Here is a 19,340-nt window from a genome sequence, read left to right as displayed (position 1 = left end):
TCGGAGCGGAAGAAGGAAGAGCAGAGGGAAAACATTCATCTCCGGTGGAAAAAATCCTCCACAAACACCGAATCTGTGCGATGGAAGTCCCGGGACCGGACAGCGACTGGAGGAGCCCCCAGTTCCGACAGAAAGTCGTCGCTCAGATGTGAGATATTTACGCTCCGGGTTGTGTTTTCAGCTAAAATCACTCTTGCTGCGTCTGTTAGCCGAACGAGCTAAGCTAACGTTAGCGCGGCTGGAAGGAGCGTCACATCGAACCGTGCTCAAAAAACCGCTAAGTTAAGACAGAGATGTGAAAAAACAGAATTAGCACGGGTCCGTGAACATGGCACACGATATATAACGACAGGTCCGGGTCCAGACTTTAATTCGGCGTACATTATATTAACAGAAATAACACGTAGTGTACTAAATTCTACCAAATGTCATCGTTAGCAGATGATGCTCATCAGTTCATACAAAGTTAGCTTCACAGATAAATATCATGAGAGCAGTGATTGATCTGAAATGTGTCATCGGTTAGTGTAATGAACCTTGTTGAGATGCGATAATTAAATTGTTAATTGATCAGTCGATCAACAGAAAAATGATCAGCAACTGTTTTGACAAAGCAAAATAAATGTCAGAAATTCTGCTTCCAACGTCTTAAATGACTCTTCTCTGCTTCTCTTTGTTTTCTGTTTTTATAAAGTGAATATCTGTATATCTGTAATATAAGATTTGTTTACTCTTTGTAGACTTAATGATCAATCAGGTGAATGACTGGTGGATTATTTGGTGACCATAAACAGGATTGAACAGCTGAAGTGATGAACATCACCATGTCTCTGAAATCAAGCAGAAGTAAAACTTTTATGAGTCAGAAAAGGTTGAATCCAATTTTTGGGTTAAATGTTGAAAATGAATCTTGAAAATTACTGAGCAGTGAATCTATATTTATTCACCATTCATGAAGTAATTCAGGCTGGATCTCCTGACTCACTTTGATTCTTGATGACTCAGTAAAGCTCTTCTCAGAATTCATCCTGGGGAACCTTTAACACATTTATCAAAGCGACTAACACACGACACATCTGTACTCTTTAGGTCCATGTGTGCTAAACAGATCAACAAGAATAATAAAAACATGGACTGTCTGTAACAGACAGTACAGATGTCTGACAGCTGCAGACAGATGTGAACTGTTCACTTCAACAGAGATAAAACCTCCACAACAAACAAACGATTTCAGATCAGTCCAGAATCAGTGAGCCGTCCTGAGTCACCACAGTTCCATAACCTGTAAATAAGAATCACAATTAATTGGAAAATTGATAAATGTTTTGTAGAAATAAACTCACACTGTGGGAGGGAAGTAAAAGGCAGAATATGGTAAACACAGAAACATGTCCTGACTGCAGGACGCACCAAAGACGGCTACCATCACTTCCTGGACGTGTCCTCCTTCATTTATTTGACTGTGTTGACTTTGTAAAATAATGTGTGTGATTCCCCATGTTTCCCTCCAGTGAAGAGGCCATGAGAAAGGCGGGAACAGCGCACACCAAGTCCAGCAACGACATGGAGAACCACGTGTACGTCAAAGCCAAATCCAGAGTAAGTTCTCAAGAAACATGAAAGATCCATACGGCTTTTACTTTTTCCACCGGGGAGGGGTTTACACAGCCGAGGACTCAAACGCCTGATTGTAAATATAAAAAAATGATATGTTTTTCAATTGCTCCTATTTACATTACCTAACATTTCTTCATAGTATTAATGAGCCATTGAGGAAATTCATCTGACTCCAACTTAAACCCCATTCAGACAGGATGAAAATCCTGGTGTGTCAGATGTGAACACACAGACCTGAACCACATGTTGATATGATTCACTGTGACATCACTTCCTGAGGATATTGTCATCTCTGTTCCTCTCCAGAATAAAGCTCCAGAGAAACAGACACTCCTGCAGAACTTCATAGAGAATCCTCCTGTTTTTAAGTTTCTTCAGTATCACAGTGAAACATTGACAGTTGTCTGAACATCATGATTCACTGCAGGCGGGAGCTGATCACAGCTGATCACAGCTGATCACAGCTGTTTGAGCTGAACAATCTCTAAATGTGTTTTTTTCCCAGGAGGAGTATTTGTCTCTGGTGGCGAGGCTCATCATTCACTTCCGAGACATCCGTAAGTATTTGAAACGGGACCAAACTCTGGAGCCCTTAGTCTTTAATTGGATCAAGCTCCAGAGTTACCAGGTCTGAGTCTGTTCAATCCAACAGGAGAAGTGAACCTGATCACTGATTATGATTCTTTAGCCTCATAGTCACCCAAATAAATAGTGGATCCATTTTCACAAGCCACAGATCTTCAGAACATTCTGATATTAAAATGACATTTTTCAGACACATCAGGAGAAAATGAACTTTGTGAGACCTGTCTGTCTCAGCAACAAACTCTCACAAGATCTCTCAACACAGATCTTCTCTCTGTTGGTCAACACTTTCCAATCACAGAGAGTTAGAAGGACTTAAATGTGCAACCATGAATTAGAAGTTAAAACTGAAATAAAACTTGTTTCTTTGCTTAATAATACGATGGAAGGGAAATCGAGACTATGAGGCTGATATGATCTTGTAGTGGGTTGATCAGATAAGCGAGCTCAGTGTTTCCAAACCTGTAGTTCGAAAATTTGAAAAGATGTAATTATATTGAAAAATATAAATAATGTTTTAAAATGAAATGATCTTTAAAAACATTTAAAATGTTATAAAACTCCTTTCATTGTTATTTTTATTGTTATTTTTAAAAACCTTGTATTAAGGCCTATCACTGTGATCAGCCAATAGTAGGAATTTTTATGTTGTCACTGCTGAACCACATCGTATGCTTGTTTGCCCTTTCAGTCCGATTGTGCACTGACACATTTCATCCATGGCAAAAACTGAAGTATCAAAACAGGCAGCTGGTTAGCAACAGGAAGAGTTAGAAAGGACAGAGTCAAGAGTCAGACGGCGAATCGACAAAGGATCTCCTGTCAAACAGAAAAGAAAAATTGAGTTTCTCTTGTTTTCAGTTTAGTCCTGAATGTTCGATCGTTATCATTAAAATAAAAAGCCGTTTCTTGGTCTCTGTATTGTTATTGGGCGGCCAACATCTTTGAGTTTTTCAAGTGGGCCACGAGGTGGAATAGGTTGGGAACCACTGAGCTAGCTGATAAAAACGAGCAGCGAAATCAGGTGTAAATTCAAACTGTATCTGGTGTTGTATTGTTTTGTTGTTATGTTTTGACATGAACAAACAATCATGACCACGCCCACTTAGGAGACAGGAAGTGTAGACCATTTCTTACCATTGGCGCCACCTGCAATGCATCATCTTCTGTTTTAGAGGATGACGTAAACGAGACTAAAACTAAATAAAATTTCCTTCGAAAACAAGAACTGTGACATCGACAGACTGTTGTTGGATTGCAGGTGAAAAAATGTTTCGTCTGAAGCTGAATTATGGCTGAACCGACAGAGTGCTGTGGTCACAGCTGATTCAGAGTAGTTACTAATTACTCGTTTGTTATTTACAGACAAGAAGTCCCTGGGAGGTCCAGGTAAGTGGACTTTGTTGTTCTGTCTCTGTTCGGTCCACTCTTCATTTGAGTTTTCCTTTGCTGTGTTCTGTCCTCTGCTGGACCTGTCACTACCAGACTCATGGTGTTCATGATCTCTGCTGTGCATGTTGGAGCTGCGTAATATTGTCTGTTGTCTACCCTTCTGCTAGATCCCATGAATACCCTGACTAACCTGACAGGGGTTGGAGGGGGCCCTGGCGCCATTGGCATGGGGCCTCGCCCCACCGGTGCTCCAGTGGGTGGCATGGGGGCCATGGGGCCGATGCAGATAGGCCAGCATGCCATGGCAGGGGTGGCTGGAAACCCACAAGCCAGTGAGTGTGTTTCCTCCATGTGGTGTGTGTTTGCTGTGAATGCACATGCTCAGAGCGTTCAGTGGATGCTGGCTGCGTCTCAACTGCATATTTTGGCTTCGGTCTTACTTTCAGTCTCTGCTTTGGCACGTTGTGTATTTGTGTTTGAGACTCCACAGCTCGCCTCATGCTGGTTCTGAGCTGTAGACCGGGTCAGTCCTTCACCTGCTTCTTGCTCACTCTGCAGTAGGGGGTCCAGGCCAGATGCCGATGCAGCAGATGGTGCAAGCGCAGCAGCAGCAGTCCATCCAGTTCCAGCAGTTCCAGCAGCAACAGCAGCAGCAGAACGCCATGCAGCAGCAGAACGCCATCCAGCAGCAGTTCCAGGTGCAGCAGCAGCTGAGGGTGCAGCAGCTGCAGCAGCAACAGCAGCAGCACCAACAGCTCCAGCAGCAGCACCAGAACCAGCAGCAGCAGCAGGCCCAGAACCAGCAACAGCAGAACCAGGTACACCATCATGTGTAATACACCGTTACAGTTGGTAGTGTAGTACAAATACTGAACTCCTAACCTGCTGCCAGCAGTTTGAACTCCCTCAGGGCCGCAGACATTTAAACCTCTAGTTTCATAGAGATTATCTGTGGGTCACTGTGAAGTCACTAAACCCGACCCGACGTGCTCCAAGTCACTACATAGATATTACAGGAAAATTGTACTGGTCCTGAAACGATAAAGTCAGTAAACTAGCGCTCCAGTTTTTTTATCTTAATTATTTTAGTAGAGACCTCCATCCATCCATCCACCCATCTTCGTACTTGTAGTGGCAGTAGGCTAAGCGAAGTATTCCAGACATTCCTCTCTCCAGCGGGGTGGACTACTGAGTCACGTAAGACCTGATTGGCACGACCAGGAGACGATGCAACATGGTCAGAGAAGAAGAGCTGGTCTTCAAACATGAAACCAGGTTTCTGTAGACCATGAATGAGTAAGAGATGAAGAGGCGATTTTGATATTTATCGTGATGAAGACACTGATTGGATGACTAAGAGTTAAGTCTTAGATGAAGGTGGAGTTCCTTCATCATGTGGATCTGTCACAGAGATGGTGAGGTCGTCTGGTGGGAACGACAGGTATAGCTGGGTGTCGTCTGCATAGCGGTGAATATGATAATTGGACCCAAGGAGGTGGTGTATACTGTATACAGAGGAGGGGTTCTAGTACTGATCTTTGGGGCACTCCAAGGGGGGAGGGGATAGGATAAGGATGTCTGTCCTTGCCATGATGCACTGAAGGAGCAACAGTGAGAGAGGGTTAAAGCCAAGAAGGGCTTTGCCTGAGGAGCTCTGAGACAACAGACAGCAGAATGTGGTGGCTCGTCATGTCAAAGGTCTCTGATCGGTCCATCTTCCTCCAGGAGACTAGAGGGCTGAAGGGGGATTTATACTTGGTGGGGGTCACAGCGTCACTTTGATCACTGCTCTCCAACACAGTTGAACAACCTCAGCATTAGTTACCTGTTCAGTAAGACGACTTAACTCCAGTTCTACAGTACATCATCACTTCACATCACACAGTAAATGAAAGAATGTAAACTCAGTTACTATGGGGAATGAAATTGAAACACAATACTACCTGATGATGAAGACTTGAAATCACCCAACATCCTTCTTTCTGTCACTGTTTGCTTCCTGTCAGATGCACCAGACGAGGATTCAGCAGCAGCAGCAGCAGCAGCAGATGGTGCAGCTGCAGCTCCAGCAGCATGCCCAGGCTCAAGCTCAGGCTCAGGCTCAGGCTCAAGCTCAAGCTCAAGCTCAAGCCCAGGCTCAGGCTCAGGCTCAGGCCCAGGCTCAGGCCCAAGCTCAGGCCCAAGCTCAGGCCCAGGCCCAGGCCCAGGCTCAAGCTCAGGCTCAGGTCCAGGCTCAGGCCCAGACCATGCAGCACATGGTTCAGCAGCAGCAGCAGCAGGTTCAGGCCCAGGGTCAGCCTCAGCCGGGTCAGATGCCTCCACACTCTCAGCAGCAGCAGCAGCAGCCCGGCATGGTGCCTCAGTCTCTGCCCGGACAGATGACGTCCGCTCAGCACGTTCCCATCAACTCGCTGAATCAGCAGCAGCAGCAGCACCAGCTAAAGATCCAGGCCTTCCAGGTGAGACTGAGTTCTCTGTTTGTATATCTACAGGTCGAGTTCAATCCTGTACATCATCTAATGGAAGGCACAGTGACTATTCAATTTGCTCTGTCTAATGCGAATCACAGTTCATGCATGTGTGTACAACACCTTGAATGAAATAGTTCATTTGAACCATGTTGAACCCCTTCTTTTTTTTTTGAAACTGCAAGCCTCAGACTGTCAGGTGTTTGGTGACAAAAGCTAATTTTAATAATTTTTTTAATTAAACTCTCATTATTTTAATGCACGGTTCCAGCTTTTATAATGGAACATTAACACTTGACATTTGGTCCCTTTAAAGCTCCTCCAGTGTAAAGGTCTGTGTCCATGTGTAGTGTGATTATAGATCAGCTCTAGCTTCTATATTAATACTGTGAAAGTATCAAAGCCTCAGTCCACAGAGAAATGCACACAGCCTGTATTCAGAAACTGAGCCTTAAAACCAGCCGTCAGGACTTCTGGAACTTTGTGATGTCACAACAAAGCAGACTCCGCCCACAGAGGCGCAGAGCCTCTTCTCTTCTGATTGGCTCACCGACCTGTTGTTACTAGAGCTGCAGAGAGAAGCCTGAGAGAGGAGATGTAAAACTACACTGAGAGGAACCACAAATAAAACACAGAAGAAGAAGAAACATGGAACTTTAATATTGTCTAAACAGTAAAATAAAATGCTTTAATTTTAATTTAAATCAGCAGCTGTCTGATCAAAGAGTCAATAAACAAACTTTCAGTCCAGGACAGTTTGTGCTGCTGAAACATTTTGGTCATTTCCAGATGAGTGTTTGATATCCAGCTCTACAGAGCCCATGGCATTCTGCCTCGGAAACCCCAAATCTATTGATCCAGACTATCTGCTCCAGTTTATCCCACTACAGAGATGCACCAGTCCAATATGGCTTATCATATTGGCTCTAATACCCACATTAAATACATTATTATTATGATTATTATTATTAAAGTCAGTGTTTTTGTTTTCAGTCTGAGCAGGTGGCTTTTAGTGACAAACCTCAATTTATCTTCCATAAAAAAGGAGTTCAATCAGTTCCACAGTGGGAGATTTACAGTTTTTAAAGAGGGATAAGAGGGCACTGATATCATATATAAATATATAGATATATATATAGATATATATATAAAATAGACAAATGAGACCCGAGTACAGAAACATAAAGTAAATAACCAAAAAGAAATATTAATAGTAGGAATATAAATGTTCACTGATTTAAATTAAATACAGACAGATATGTATTCATACAAACAAGTTGACATGTGTTTATATAAACAGCCATCAGAGCGTTTATTGAAATGCTTTTAAATATAAGATTTTTATATATATAAAGATACACCAGGTGGACGATAAGATGACGACCTTAACTTTCAAACCTGCAGGTTAGAAAAGACGTAAAACAATTACAGCCCAAGTCAGTTCGACTTGTGGAAACACTACGTAGTGTGCAGTAGTCTTGCTTACCCGTCACTCTGCTTGCATGCCTTGCTGTGTGTGTGTGTCTGTGTGTGTGTGTGTGTGTGTGTGTGTGTGTGTGTGTGTTGTCTGTCTGTCTGTCTGTCTGTCTGTGTCTGTGGGTCTGTCTGTCTGTCTGTCCTTCTGTCTGTCTGTCTGTCTGTCTGTCTGTCTGTCTGTCTGTCTGTCTGTCTGTCTGTTGTGTAGTGTGTGTGAAAGCAGGCCCGTGCAGTCTTGCAGCAGCAGCAGCAGGTCCAGCATGCTCAGCAGGCAGCACAGCAGGCCCAGCAGGCCCAGCAGGCAGCAGCTCAGGCGCAGCTCAACGCAGTCGCTGCAGCAGCCGCCGCCGGACCGGGACAGGTGAGACTGCAGCCACGGCAAGCTCAGGTGCTTTATGTGTGACAGCTCTACATCACATCACATGCTGCTGAACATGTGACGCTCTGGGCAAACACCACCACGGTCACTGGGGCTGAGTGTTTTTAAAATGTTGCACGATTTCTAACAGACAGAAAGGAGAGGGAGGGAGGAGCTTCAGTAACGACCAATCACTGCCCTGCTCCGTGTGAACAGTGGTGGATGTTTGTCAGAGCTGTTTGTTAGATGCAGGTTGAGGTGATGAGTTGTGCTCGTTGCTCTGCCTCCTCTCTGCTCACCTGTCCTGTTGTCTCATGTGTCTTCTGAAGTTGGGTCGTCCTGGGATGCAGATTCCTAACCGACCTCGAGCCGCCCTCAACCCCTCCATCCCTCCTCCAAATGCTGCTGCAGCTGCCGCCGCCGCCGCTGCCGCCGCCGCTGCTGCTGCTGTGGGAGGACAGCCGATGACGCAGCAGGTATTTATCCCCAGAGTGACCTCTGACCTCTGAACCATCCCTGTCCTGTCCACAGTGCGCTTCTGTCTGTCAGCGGCCTCTTCGCCTCCTCTCGCTCTGCTGCTTCCACCTTCCACCCTCACCTGCTCTCACATGTACACAATCCAAATCAGGGTTGATGCCGAGGCTGCTGGGAAATATCAGCACCTGTCTGAACATCACTAAAGTCTAAAGTTCAGAGGAGAGAGGAGCTGATCAACATGTTGATACTCTATAATCTGAGTCCACTTATTGTCTCTTCCTTAAGACTTCACAGAAATGGTTCATACAAAAACAAAAAACAATTGATAAGTGATTTACTACATTAATATGGAAGTGTATCAGCAGCAGGGACGCCCTGATCGATCGGTTGCCGATCGGCTGATTTTCATTAATAATGCATGATGGACAAATGTGAATTGATGCTTCTTGTCAGCGATCACCTTCAGAATGATCGGCTGTGGTTCACACTCTGAGAGAAGCTCTGTGTACTGTGTAGTGAAGCCCCGCCTCCCACCGTCAGGCCGCCAAAACAAAACATGTCTGCCGTGTGTGAGACTGATAGAATGAACGACATGTTCACTGACTCCTACGGTATCAGCTGATCTCACTCAGGTGATCGGTATTAGTGACTCCTCCTGCTGAGCAGAGGGAAGGCATTAACTGTCACAACAGAAAACAGCAACATGACAGACACGTCAGGTCTGATGACATCGCACAATCTGAAATGTTATTTTGAAATTAAAAATGTTTCAGTCTGTAAGAGATTATGCAAATTTGACATAATAAAAATGAAAAGGCAATAACTCAGAACAGTAAATACAGACTGATAACACGTTGAAGCGACAACACGGTCCTGAGATATTTATATATTCATACAAGAATTAAACACATCACCACACCAGGTTCTGGACCTGAACACACACACGTCCTGCTGAGCCGCAGCTTCTCCACCTCTCATTGGCTCATATGCCTTCTCCTCTGTCCAACCACCTCCACAGGTGCAGCAGCACTCGATGATGTCATCGCCCTCACCTGTGCAGGTCCAGACGCCGCAGTCGATGCCCCCTCCTCCCCAGCCGTCACCGCAGCCCCCCACCTCACAGCCCAACTCGGCCAGGTAGAGCATGAGCTGAGCTTCAGGTGAAACAAACTTTGACACCAGGTGTGACTCGAGGTTAACTCTGTCCCGCCTCCTCCCTCCAGCTCCGGTCCAACTCCGTCTCCAGGGGGTTTCCAACCCAGCCCCTCCCCTCAGCCCTCACAAAGCCCTGCCACCGCCCGCACCCCCCAGAACTACGGAGTCCCCTCTCCAGGACCCCTTAATACTCCAGGTACACACACACACACACACACACACACACACACACACACACACACACACATCACCAGCTGAGACCGACGGCGAGGATGTGACTGCCATGTTCTCGTGACGACGTGTCAGGAACGCCTCCAGAGAATCTCTTCAGATTTATTCACTTGAACTCAAGGGTGAGCTGATGAGAGTTTGACAGTCCAAAGGTCAAAGGTCACGGTCACTGTGACACCATAATGTTCTCCTGGTCATTTTTTGATGCTGTGACTCGGGAACAGAAGGAGAGGCTGTGACCCTCGTGTAACATGTAACACGCCAAGACCTACAGAAAAGCCTCTGGCCTCTCCCAACAGGAAGTCAGCCATTTTGAATTTACTCTGCAATTTTGGTGCAGTTTTTGTGAATTGAGGACGTCATACTCAAACAAACTCCTGATACACGTCATATTTGGTCAGTCTCATCTTAAGACCCTTTCAATGCTAAATTGTTAAGCTTTTTAGTTTTGGTCGGAGGTCCTGTCCATGGCGGCGCAGCGAATTTCAATGTTTCGCCATCAAACAGGAAATTATTATAACTCAAATATGAATTGTCCAATCTGCTCCAAACTTCACATGTTTGATGACAGTCCCTCACTGAGGACATCTGCATGCTCATATGATGTCATACTCATAGCGCCACCTACTGAAAACAGGAAGTAACCCTTGAGTAATCAATGTAATGCAGCTTTAATGGTAATCGTTGTTCATAAGGCTGCAGACTCTCCCTCAGCAGGAGTTTCCTCTTCTTGTGTGAATGTGATGTATTTGATATTTTCATCTGCAGATTCATATTATTTTTACAGTGTGTCCACTCACGTGGCTGAGATAATAAAGTACATGAGGCGGAGTATTTCCTGTGTTCAGCAGGATGTTTTTGTCTCCACCTTCTTCAGGATCTACGATCTGATACCAGAACGTGCTGCTGATTCAATGTGATTTAGCTGCTGACTTTGATACATTTACCTGATGGATTAAAGTTTCTTTAATGGTTGTTTTATTTCACGGAGATATTCCACAAAATGGCATCTTCTGTCACAGCTACAACTTTTCTCGATTGTGTTGTTTACCTCGGTTCCTGGGTCAGACTTGTCTCTGGGAGGAGTCTGTGTTAGCTGCTAATAAGCTGTTAGCTGCTAGTCGCCTTCTTAAATGAGTTACAAGGTTTGAGGCTGATGGAAGATGACGGAGTGGATCTCCATGTTCACTAAAAACCTGCTTTATAAGAAGTTTTTCTATTGCTACATTGCTAATGTTAGCATTGGCAGGTACCCATAACTACCCGTCTAGAGGGAATGTTCAAACTTCATTCCTTTACTCACCAACAGCTGTCTCCAAAGGTGGAGACAAACACCAGTGTTAACTCTTGTTGTTTACTGGAGTTATCATGCTAACCAGCTAACTAGCCTAGCCTGTCTCGTCACCTTCCCGACAGCGAGTCATTGTAGCGTCCAGTCTGTCCTGAAGAAGCAGCTGCTCAGAGGAAGTGAATGAATGTGAAGAGCTGTGAATAAATCCACCACAAGACACTTGACTTCTTCTTTCCTGTCCCTTCGCTGCCCTCACCTGTCCTCAGGTAACCCCAGCTCGGTGATGAGTCCGGCGGGGGCCACATCTCTGGAGGACCAGCAGTACATGGAGAAACTCAAACAGCTCTCCAAGTACATTGAACCTCTGCGCAGGATGATCAACAAGATCGACAAAAACGAAGGTCAGCCTCGCGTCTCTGTGGGTCAGTTCACAGACAAAATAATCAATCCACTGATCAATAACTTCATCATCAGACAGGTCTGTAATCAGCTCCTCGTTCTCATGTAACAACAGCTGTGCTTGTTTCAACAGACAGGAAGAAAGACCTGAGTAAGATGAAGAGTCTGCTCAACATCCTGACCGATCCAAACACCAGGTAACATCAACACAACCATCCACCTGAGTTTACTGTGTCTCCTCTGTGACCTCTGACCTCTGTATCCTCTGACCTGCAGGTGTCCTCTGAGGACTCTGCAGAAATGTGAGATAGCTTTAGAGAAGCTGAAGAACGACATGGCCGTGGTAAGTTCAAAGGTTCAAGCTTCTGTTTTTTTCTGGGGGGGGGGGGCAGTGACAGTTTGTGACAGTTTGTCTCTGTTGTTGCAGCCGACCCCCCCCCCTCCTCCCGTGGCCACCAAGCAGCAGTATCTCTGTCAGCCACTGCTGGACGCCGTCATGGCCAACATCCGCTCTCCGGTCTTCAACCACTCCCTGTACCGGACCTTCGCCCCCGCTATGACCGCCATCCACGGACCCCCCATCACGTAGGTTTCACCTCTGCAGCACATCTGGAGTCAGGTTAGATTCACAGGACGTTGACGAGTGTCTTGTCCTTTGTCCCTCAGTGGTCCCAACGTCTCCGGTCGGAAGAGGAAGCATGAGGAGGACGAGCGGCAGACCATCCCCAACATCCTGCAGGGGGAGGTGGCTCGCCTCGACGTCAAGTTCCTGGTCAACCTGGATCCTTCCTTCTGCAGCAACAACGGCACCGTGCACCTTGTCTGCAAGCTGGGTGAGGGCGGAGACCGGCGCCGCCACAGTCACTTCCTGTTGTACAGTCAGCTGTTGTGTTCACCTGTTTTAATGTTATTGTGTGTTTGTGTCTTCAGATGATAAAAACCTCCCCAGCGTTCCCCCCCTGCAGCTCAGCGTTCCTGCTGATTATCCCGAGCAGAGTCCGTACTGGGCTGACGACGGGGAGCAGTACGGTGAGACTCTACCTGACTCTACCTGACTGACTTTACCTGACTGACTTTACCTGACTGACTGTACCTGACAGACTTTACCTGACTGACTCTACCTGACAGACTCTACCTGACAGACTCTACCTGACTGACTTTACCTGACTGACTTTACCTGACTGACTCTACCTGACTGACTCTACCTGACAGACTCTACCTGATAGACTCTACCTGACTGACCTAACCTGACTGACTTAACCTGACAGACTCTACCTGACTGACTTAACCTGACTGACTTAACATGACTGACTCTACCTGACAGACTCTACCTGACTGACTTTACCTGACTGACTTTACCTGACAGACTCTACCTGTCTCTACCTGACTGACTCTACCTGACAGACTCTACCTGTCTCTACCTGACTGACTCTACCTGTCTCTACCTGACTGACTTTACCTGACAGACTCTACCTGTCTCTACCTGACTGTACCTGTTTCTACCTGACTGTACCTGTTTCTACCTGTCTCTACCGGACAGACTCTACCTGTCTCTACCTGTCTCTACCTGACTGTACCTGACTCTACCTGTCTCTACCTGACAGATTCTACCTGACTCTACCTGTCAGTCTCTACCTGTCTCTATCTGACAGACCTGTCAGTCTCTACCTGACAGTCTCTACCTGACTGACCTGATAGACTCTACCTTGACAGTCTCTACCTGTCCTCTGTGTCCCTCAGGTGCGAACAGCTTCCTACAGACGGTCCACAGGAACATGACGTCCAAACTGCTGCAGCTGCCGGACAAACACTCAGTGACAGAACTGCTCAACACCTGGGCTCAGAGCGTCCGCCAGGCCTGTCTGTCTGCAGCCTGAGGCCCCGCCCACTGCCCACCTGACCTCACCTGCTGCAGCCACAGTAACCCCACCCCACACACTGTTTACATGGACACTACAGTCTGACTCGACATCAGACCGTTCTCATGTCTGTGACTCGTCACTTTCAGACATTTTCAAACTTTAAAGGTTCTGGGTCAAACTGCAACTCAGACCACATGACTCAGCCTGGTAACAGACTGACAGGTGTGAGGCGTTCAGGGACTAAAGTGAGGGTGGAGGGTAAAAGGAGGAACTGAAACACTTTGGATCCAGCTGAAGGACCTAAAGAACCTCATGTTCAGACAAGAACTGCATCAAGATCTGCTACAAGGACACAAATCCCCTCCCCATTCACCCCTACAGCCACCGTCAGAAACCCTGTGACCTCAAAACCCCCAACACACCTTAAGAACCAGTTTAAGGACCCAATGAACCCCAAAATCAACCTGTAGAACCCCCCCAAGGACTAAAGGAACCCTTTAGTTGCAACTGCAAAAATCATTTCTGGAGAGAGAACCTTTCAAACACATTGACTGTACCTGGTTTTCGGTCTCACCTGTCAGACCTGTTTAACTGTCATAAATAATGTGGATGTGGGAAATTATCCAGCTGACGTCACGTAGTCTGAGTCTGACATTAGTCCTGAGTCCAGCTCCTCACCTGTCAGGTGTCAGCATCCAGGTTTTAGACGGAGCCACTCGCTTGTAGACAACATCTCCAGTCAGGAAACGTAAAGGGAAACGAGCAACAGCTCAGCTGTTAATTTATCCTGGCTTTTATTCTGCTCCCTGAACGCATCACGAGTTTGTTTCTGTTGCTTATTTAGTTGGAACGAGTTTCTGTTTGAGGTGTAATTAAGTTTTGTACCACAGAAGAAGATGATGATGATGATGTGTGGAAAAAGGTTTGTACACTTTGGTTCAAAGTGAAAATATAAATGTATTTTCTGCTTTTATAAATAAAAACTTGTCATTTGATCTTTTTAAATCCAGGAGTCAGTTTCACTGTTTGAGCCACTCAACTGTTTTAATGAGCAACTGAAACAGAGAAGAAGAATAAAGACATGAATGAGAGAGAAGCAACACGACAGTTAAACTACAGGATCAACAGAACTTGTGTGAAGGATGAAAAATCAATTAATCAATTAATGCAGAAATAAATACTAAATAAAAATATTTCTGTCTTTCTCCTGTATCAGTCCAGGCAGCAGTGGCAGATCAATCCAATCGATCAGTTATAACTAATCCTGCTTTAGCCTGAAGGGCCGCCTACTTCATTAACATACAGACACAGAAATAAATGTAGAAATACAGAGGGAACATTTATTACAAAATGTTTTTATTTTTACATGTATGTATTTATGCTTTAGTCATTTTTCATCCTTCACACACTCACACGTTCTCCAATCGCTGCCATTAAACCACAGAAGAAGAAGAGGTTGTGAAAAGATCTGGTCAGAAACCGTGAGGAAGGTTCAGCCTCTTCATGTCCCTCAGTGTTTATTCACGAAGTCAGTTTCACTTTGGTTTTTATTGACGCATCAACGTTCCCACCTCAGACCATCACGTCAGGTTCCTTTTTTATGTCCAAATGAAAACACATGAAGCACCTGGTGTGACGTCACAGGTGTGTGCAGGTAGATGAAACTTCACAAAGAAATAATGAAAAGTAAAAAAAAAATGTTTGTATAAAATGACAAAAATATTTTATTATCCTCAGAATAAATGACAAAGTGTGTGTGTGTGTGTGTGTGTGTGTGTGTGTGTGTGTGTGTGTGTGTGTGTGTGTGTTCAGAAGCTGAGTGAAAACGCTCTGTACGACAGGTTGGTGAAGACGTCGATGTGATCGCTGCTGCCTCCGACCGTCAACACCTGCACACAAAACACACATTGAACTTCAGAGCTTGTCGTCATGGAAACAGACTCGTCCATGTCCGCCGCTGTTTATTAAAGATCCTTTAATCCTGTGTTTAATTGGAACTGCATGAATCAGACGAAACCTGATCTGAATCTGTGAGGTTTGTTGAAAGATTAATAATGATAATAATAATGTGATGTCAGTACTTGTACGGCAGTACTCTGTTGTACTGGTACTTCTACTGCAGTAAAGTATCTGAAATGAGGACCAGAGACCTTCCTGTATAACTAACGGTGAGGGCGTGCTGCGTTCAGGGACTCACCCGGTGCTCGGTGCTGTTGGTGTTGAGCTGCAGGGTGTTCAGGCTCTGTGAGGAGCAGGGGATCTGAGCTTTGACCTCTCCCCCCAGCAGACAGTGAGACACAGACTGACCCTCGCCCACAGCCAGGATCTGCAACAGAGACAGGTCAGGGTCTTTGAACACACCACCACACCTGAGGATGCTTCAACAATAATTAAGTGTTTTCTTCTTCTCACCATGTCCTGGTAGAAGGCGGCCTGTCGCTGGCAGCCGCTCAGCGGGAAGGTGGAGGTGGGAGACAGAGAGCGCAGGTGCCACAGAGACAGAGACGGACCTCCACCACACAGCTGCAGGACAGAAGACACCGTTCAAGTGTTGAAGATCAAAACTAAAACCAGAGCGAGGAGAAACTCTGCAGTACATGTTTTCTCCCAGCAGGACTCGAGCGCATCATGTGTGTTTTCTTACCATCCAGTCAGAGTCTGTCGTCAAACAGCTGATCCATTTACCAAACTGAGGCCGTGCACATTCCTGCAGCAAACACACCTGACTCAGGTTACTCTCAGTACAGGAGAACAGATGAGAACAGATGAGAACAGGCGAGAACAGGTGTCTCACCTCGTACTTGTAGACCTCGATGCAGTGGACCGTCTGTCCTGTCCTGCTGTCTGAGGGACAGAGACATCAGCTGTTAAACCACAGGCAGGTGTTTCCTCTCTCACCTGGGACACACCTGCTCCCTCACTCACCCCAGATCCTCACGGCTCCGTCCTCCCCCCCCGACAGGATCTCGGCCTCCCTCTCCCTCACACTCACACAGTGGACGTAGTCCGAGTGTCCCTGCAGGACGGACTGAGGGACAACAGAGTCGCAGTCAGGGTTCAGGTCTCATCAGATGGACCAAAGCTCACAGTGATGTCATTCATCAGAGACATGTCTCTTGTCTTTCTGTGTGGGGGGGTCTTTATAGGAAGGGTGGGGGCCTGTTACTTCTCTGATGGATGGAGACGACTCTACACGTTTGTTGTCATGACGACAGAGGAACACAGAGGTCAAAGTGTTAAAACCTGACAGACCTTGAAGACGCCGTGTTCCAGGTCCAGGATGTGGATGTTGTTGTCTCCTCCACCGACGACCAGACTGTTGTCCTGAGAGACAGAGACACAGACGCAGAAACAAAGACGGAGTGACAGAGACAAAGAGATGCAGCAGAATGATCCTGGACATTCAGTCAAATAAATTTTCATTTACATTTGTCATTGTGTCTCTGTATGTCTCTCAGAGTGTCAGTGAGTGTCTCAGCATGTGTCTCAGCATGTCTCTCAGTGTGTCTGTGTGTCTCAGCGTGTGTCTCAGAGTGTCTCTCAGAGTGTCTGTGTGTCTCAGTGTGTCTCTCAGTGTGTCTGTGTGTCTCAGTGTGTCTGGGTGTCTCAGCGTGTCTCTCAGAGTGTCTGTCTCTCACTGTGTGGACTGTGTGGACTCACTCTGGGGTTGATGATCATGGAGTTGATCTCCGGGATCTCCAGACTGGACCTGAGGATAGAGACAGACAGTGACTCCAGTGTGGTGCTAAGGGACAGAGGACAGGGACCTGGTGTGTGCTGTCTCTCACTTGTAGTTGGGTCTTTTTGTCCACAGAGGTTTGACATTCTGAGGAGACAGGAAGTCACACATCAACTGATTTGATCAGATCACAGTTAGAGGACCAGTTTGAACCCGTCCACATGGACGTGACTGTCATTTTAGGACAGATGTCAAACTGTCCTTTAAAGTGAGACAGACCTTCTTGATGAGCTCGCTCCAGCTCCAGGCGCTGACCTCTCCGTTTCCTGCACTCAGGAGGCGACAGTCGGTGGACAGGAGAGAGAAGACCGGACCCTCGTGAGCTGAAGGACACAAGAGGACAGAAGTCCTTCATCACTGAGCTTCACTCATTAAGACTGGTCGTTAGGACAGAGACTCCAGCTATGAGACATCAGTCTTTATTTCAGGAAGTTTCTCAATGTGTGTGTCTGTAGGATGCTTTCGTTCACGGTGAAACAACAATGAGACATTTGGTCTGTTGTTCAGTAAATGAACCACGTGTCAGGATGGAACAGGAAACAGCGTGAGTGAAAACAACAAAATAAGTTTTTTCAGTTTCCCTCATTAGATAAAGTAAAAACAGGATACATGGAGCAAACCCCAACTCCAACCCCAACCAACAGAACCCCAACCAAACCCCAACCAAACCAAACTCCTAACCCGACCAGCCAAACGAGTGAGTTCATGTGTTTCAGGTGAATTAAAGGAGGAAGACCCAGGTCAGGACTCACCAGTGAACGTTAGAACAGGTTTCTGACTCAGTCTGGTGGCATCTGGACTCAGAGCGGCAGACAGACTGAAACAGTTCAACACAACCATCATGAACTACACATCATCACATACTGGTAACACAAGGTCAGTCAGGTGTGTTGGTCTCACCTGAAGAGTGCGATCTCTCCATAGTTGTTTCCTGCCGCCAGGAATCGACCGCAGGGAGAGAAACTCTGAGAGAAAACTGACATGTGGAGAAGCTGCAGAAGAAGAAACACAACACACGATCCGTCTACACATGATTCACAACATTTCACAGACGGGGAGGTTTTAAAGAAGATCAACAACGTGGTCTGAAAGACACAGTGATGAAAAGCATCAGAGTGAAAACAGCTGCAGAGCTGATGTGATCCTGTCCTGTAGAAACTGTTTTACTGTGGCTCCATCTGATGGTCGTGTCAATAAAGACACAACATCAACATCACTGACTGTGTGTGTGTGTGTGTGTGTGTGTGTGTGTGTGTGTGTGTGTGTGACAGAATGGCAAAGATATGCAGTCGATCAGAAGAAAATGAATCTGACACTATTTTGATAATCGATCAATATTTTATTTATGTTGATGTCAGTGTTTGATTTGGTTCCAGGCTCTGACATCACAGAAAACTCATCATCTTATTGGTCAAATACAAAAAGATATTTGAAAACAGTTTTCTGTTGTTTTACAGAACAAATAATTGATCGATTAACTGAAACTATTAATTGGCAGATTAATTATATTATGTTATTATTATTATTATATTATGTTTAAATTAATCTTATTTTAGTCTAATGTGTTCTGTATCATTTTAAAGGGAATATAATTGGCTCTCATTCATAATCAAGAGGATTAGAGCCACATGTGAAAAAAATGTTTTTTTATTCTGAGATTAAAGTCAGAATTTAAAAAAGTAAAATTTTTCACATGTGGCCCTAATCCTCTTCCGTACATCCAGGCTCAGTTGTAAGTCTTTCTGTTATATACTGAAAATAATAAACCCTTATACACAATAAATACATTTGACGTATCACTATAACCACTACCCGAATTATCCACTGGACTCTGTTTAACGTGAACACGTATTAAATCTTATTGTACGACGTGAAGATTTTTACTAAAGAGCAAGAAAACATTAATTTCTGATAATTGTGAAGGGAGTTTGGTCTGAGTCTCTGTGAGTTCCTCTGAAGACGAGCTCAGGCAGCAACAAGAGATCAAACCGATAAACACCCGACACTAATCAACTTATTCTGAGCTACCTAATCAATACAACATAATTACATCACATATTATCGTTACTGGCCTCATTTCAGACAACACAACACAAAGCGCCAAACAGCGACGAGCTACGAGCAGATTTCAGTCTAAAATAACGAGTTTCTTCACTTCCGGTCAGAAGCGACGGTTTTACAGACATGACCAGTTTTACCTCGACAGGACCCATCCTGCTGCACGAGCACACACCGAGCCGCTGCAGAACCGAACCGGTGTCCGAGGGAACGCGACTCAAACACGAACGGT

General features: G+C 45.6%; 2 protein-coding genes across 3 annotated transcripts; one reads left to right on the top strand and one right to left on the bottom strand.

The window, feature by feature from the left end:
- Window positions 1–14,303, top strand: med15 (mediator complex subunit 15). 2 transcript variants are annotated; one of them, XM_022752171.1, is made up of 17 exons: window positions 1–148; window positions 1,512–1,599; window positions 2,123–2,174; window positions 3,568–3,591; window positions 3,762–3,926; window positions 4,153–4,412; window positions 5,601–6,053; window positions 8,226–8,372; window positions 9,392–9,510; window positions 9,597–9,724; window positions 11,317–11,451; window positions 11,583–11,646; window positions 11,726–11,792; window positions 11,877–12,034; window positions 12,116–12,282; window positions 12,380–12,478; window positions 13,190–14,303. In XM_022752171.1, exons 1-17 carry the CDS (start codon window positions 81–83, stop codon window positions 13,324–13,326), a joined length of 2,331 nt encoding a protein of 776 aa, XP_022607892.1. In that variant the 5' UTR covers window positions 1–80; the 3' UTR covers window positions 13,327–14,303. The 2 variants fall into 2 exon arrangements, with proteins under 2 accessions (XP_022607892.1, XP_022607893.1); XM_022752172.1 differs by lacking the exon at window positions 8,226–8,372.
- Window positions 14,304–15,081: 778 nt separating this feature from the next.
- On the bottom strand, window positions 15,082–19,340 carry thoc6 (THO complex 6). Its single transcript, XM_022752145.1, has 13 exons — window positions 19,249–19,340; window positions 17,951–18,042; window positions 17,803–17,867; window positions 17,270–17,373; window positions 17,100–17,137; window positions 16,972–17,020; window positions 16,564–16,635; window positions 16,237–16,339; window positions 16,106–16,155; window positions 15,956–16,018; window positions 15,724–15,834; window positions 15,509–15,637; window positions 15,082–15,200 (listed from the first exon to the last, which is right to left on the bottom strand). The coding sequence occupies exons 1-13, from the start codon at window positions 19,261–19,263 to the stop codon at window positions 15,120–15,122; spliced, it is 972 nt and encodes a 323-aa protein (XP_022607866.1). The 5' UTR covers window positions 19,264–19,340; the 3' UTR covers window positions 15,082–15,119.

The sequence above is a fragment of the Seriola dumerili genome, unplaced genomic scaffold (assembly GCF_002260705.1).
Source record: "Seriola dumerili isolate Sdu_G_001 unplaced genomic scaffold, Sdu_1.0 BDQW01000166.1, whole genome shotgun sequence".
Classification (NCBI taxonomy): domain Eukaryota; kingdom Metazoa; phylum Chordata; class Actinopteri; order Carangiformes; family Carangidae; genus Seriola; species Seriola dumerili.
Note: the sequence above shows the minus strand (reverse complement) of the source record. Positions and strands in the feature narration are given on the sequence as shown.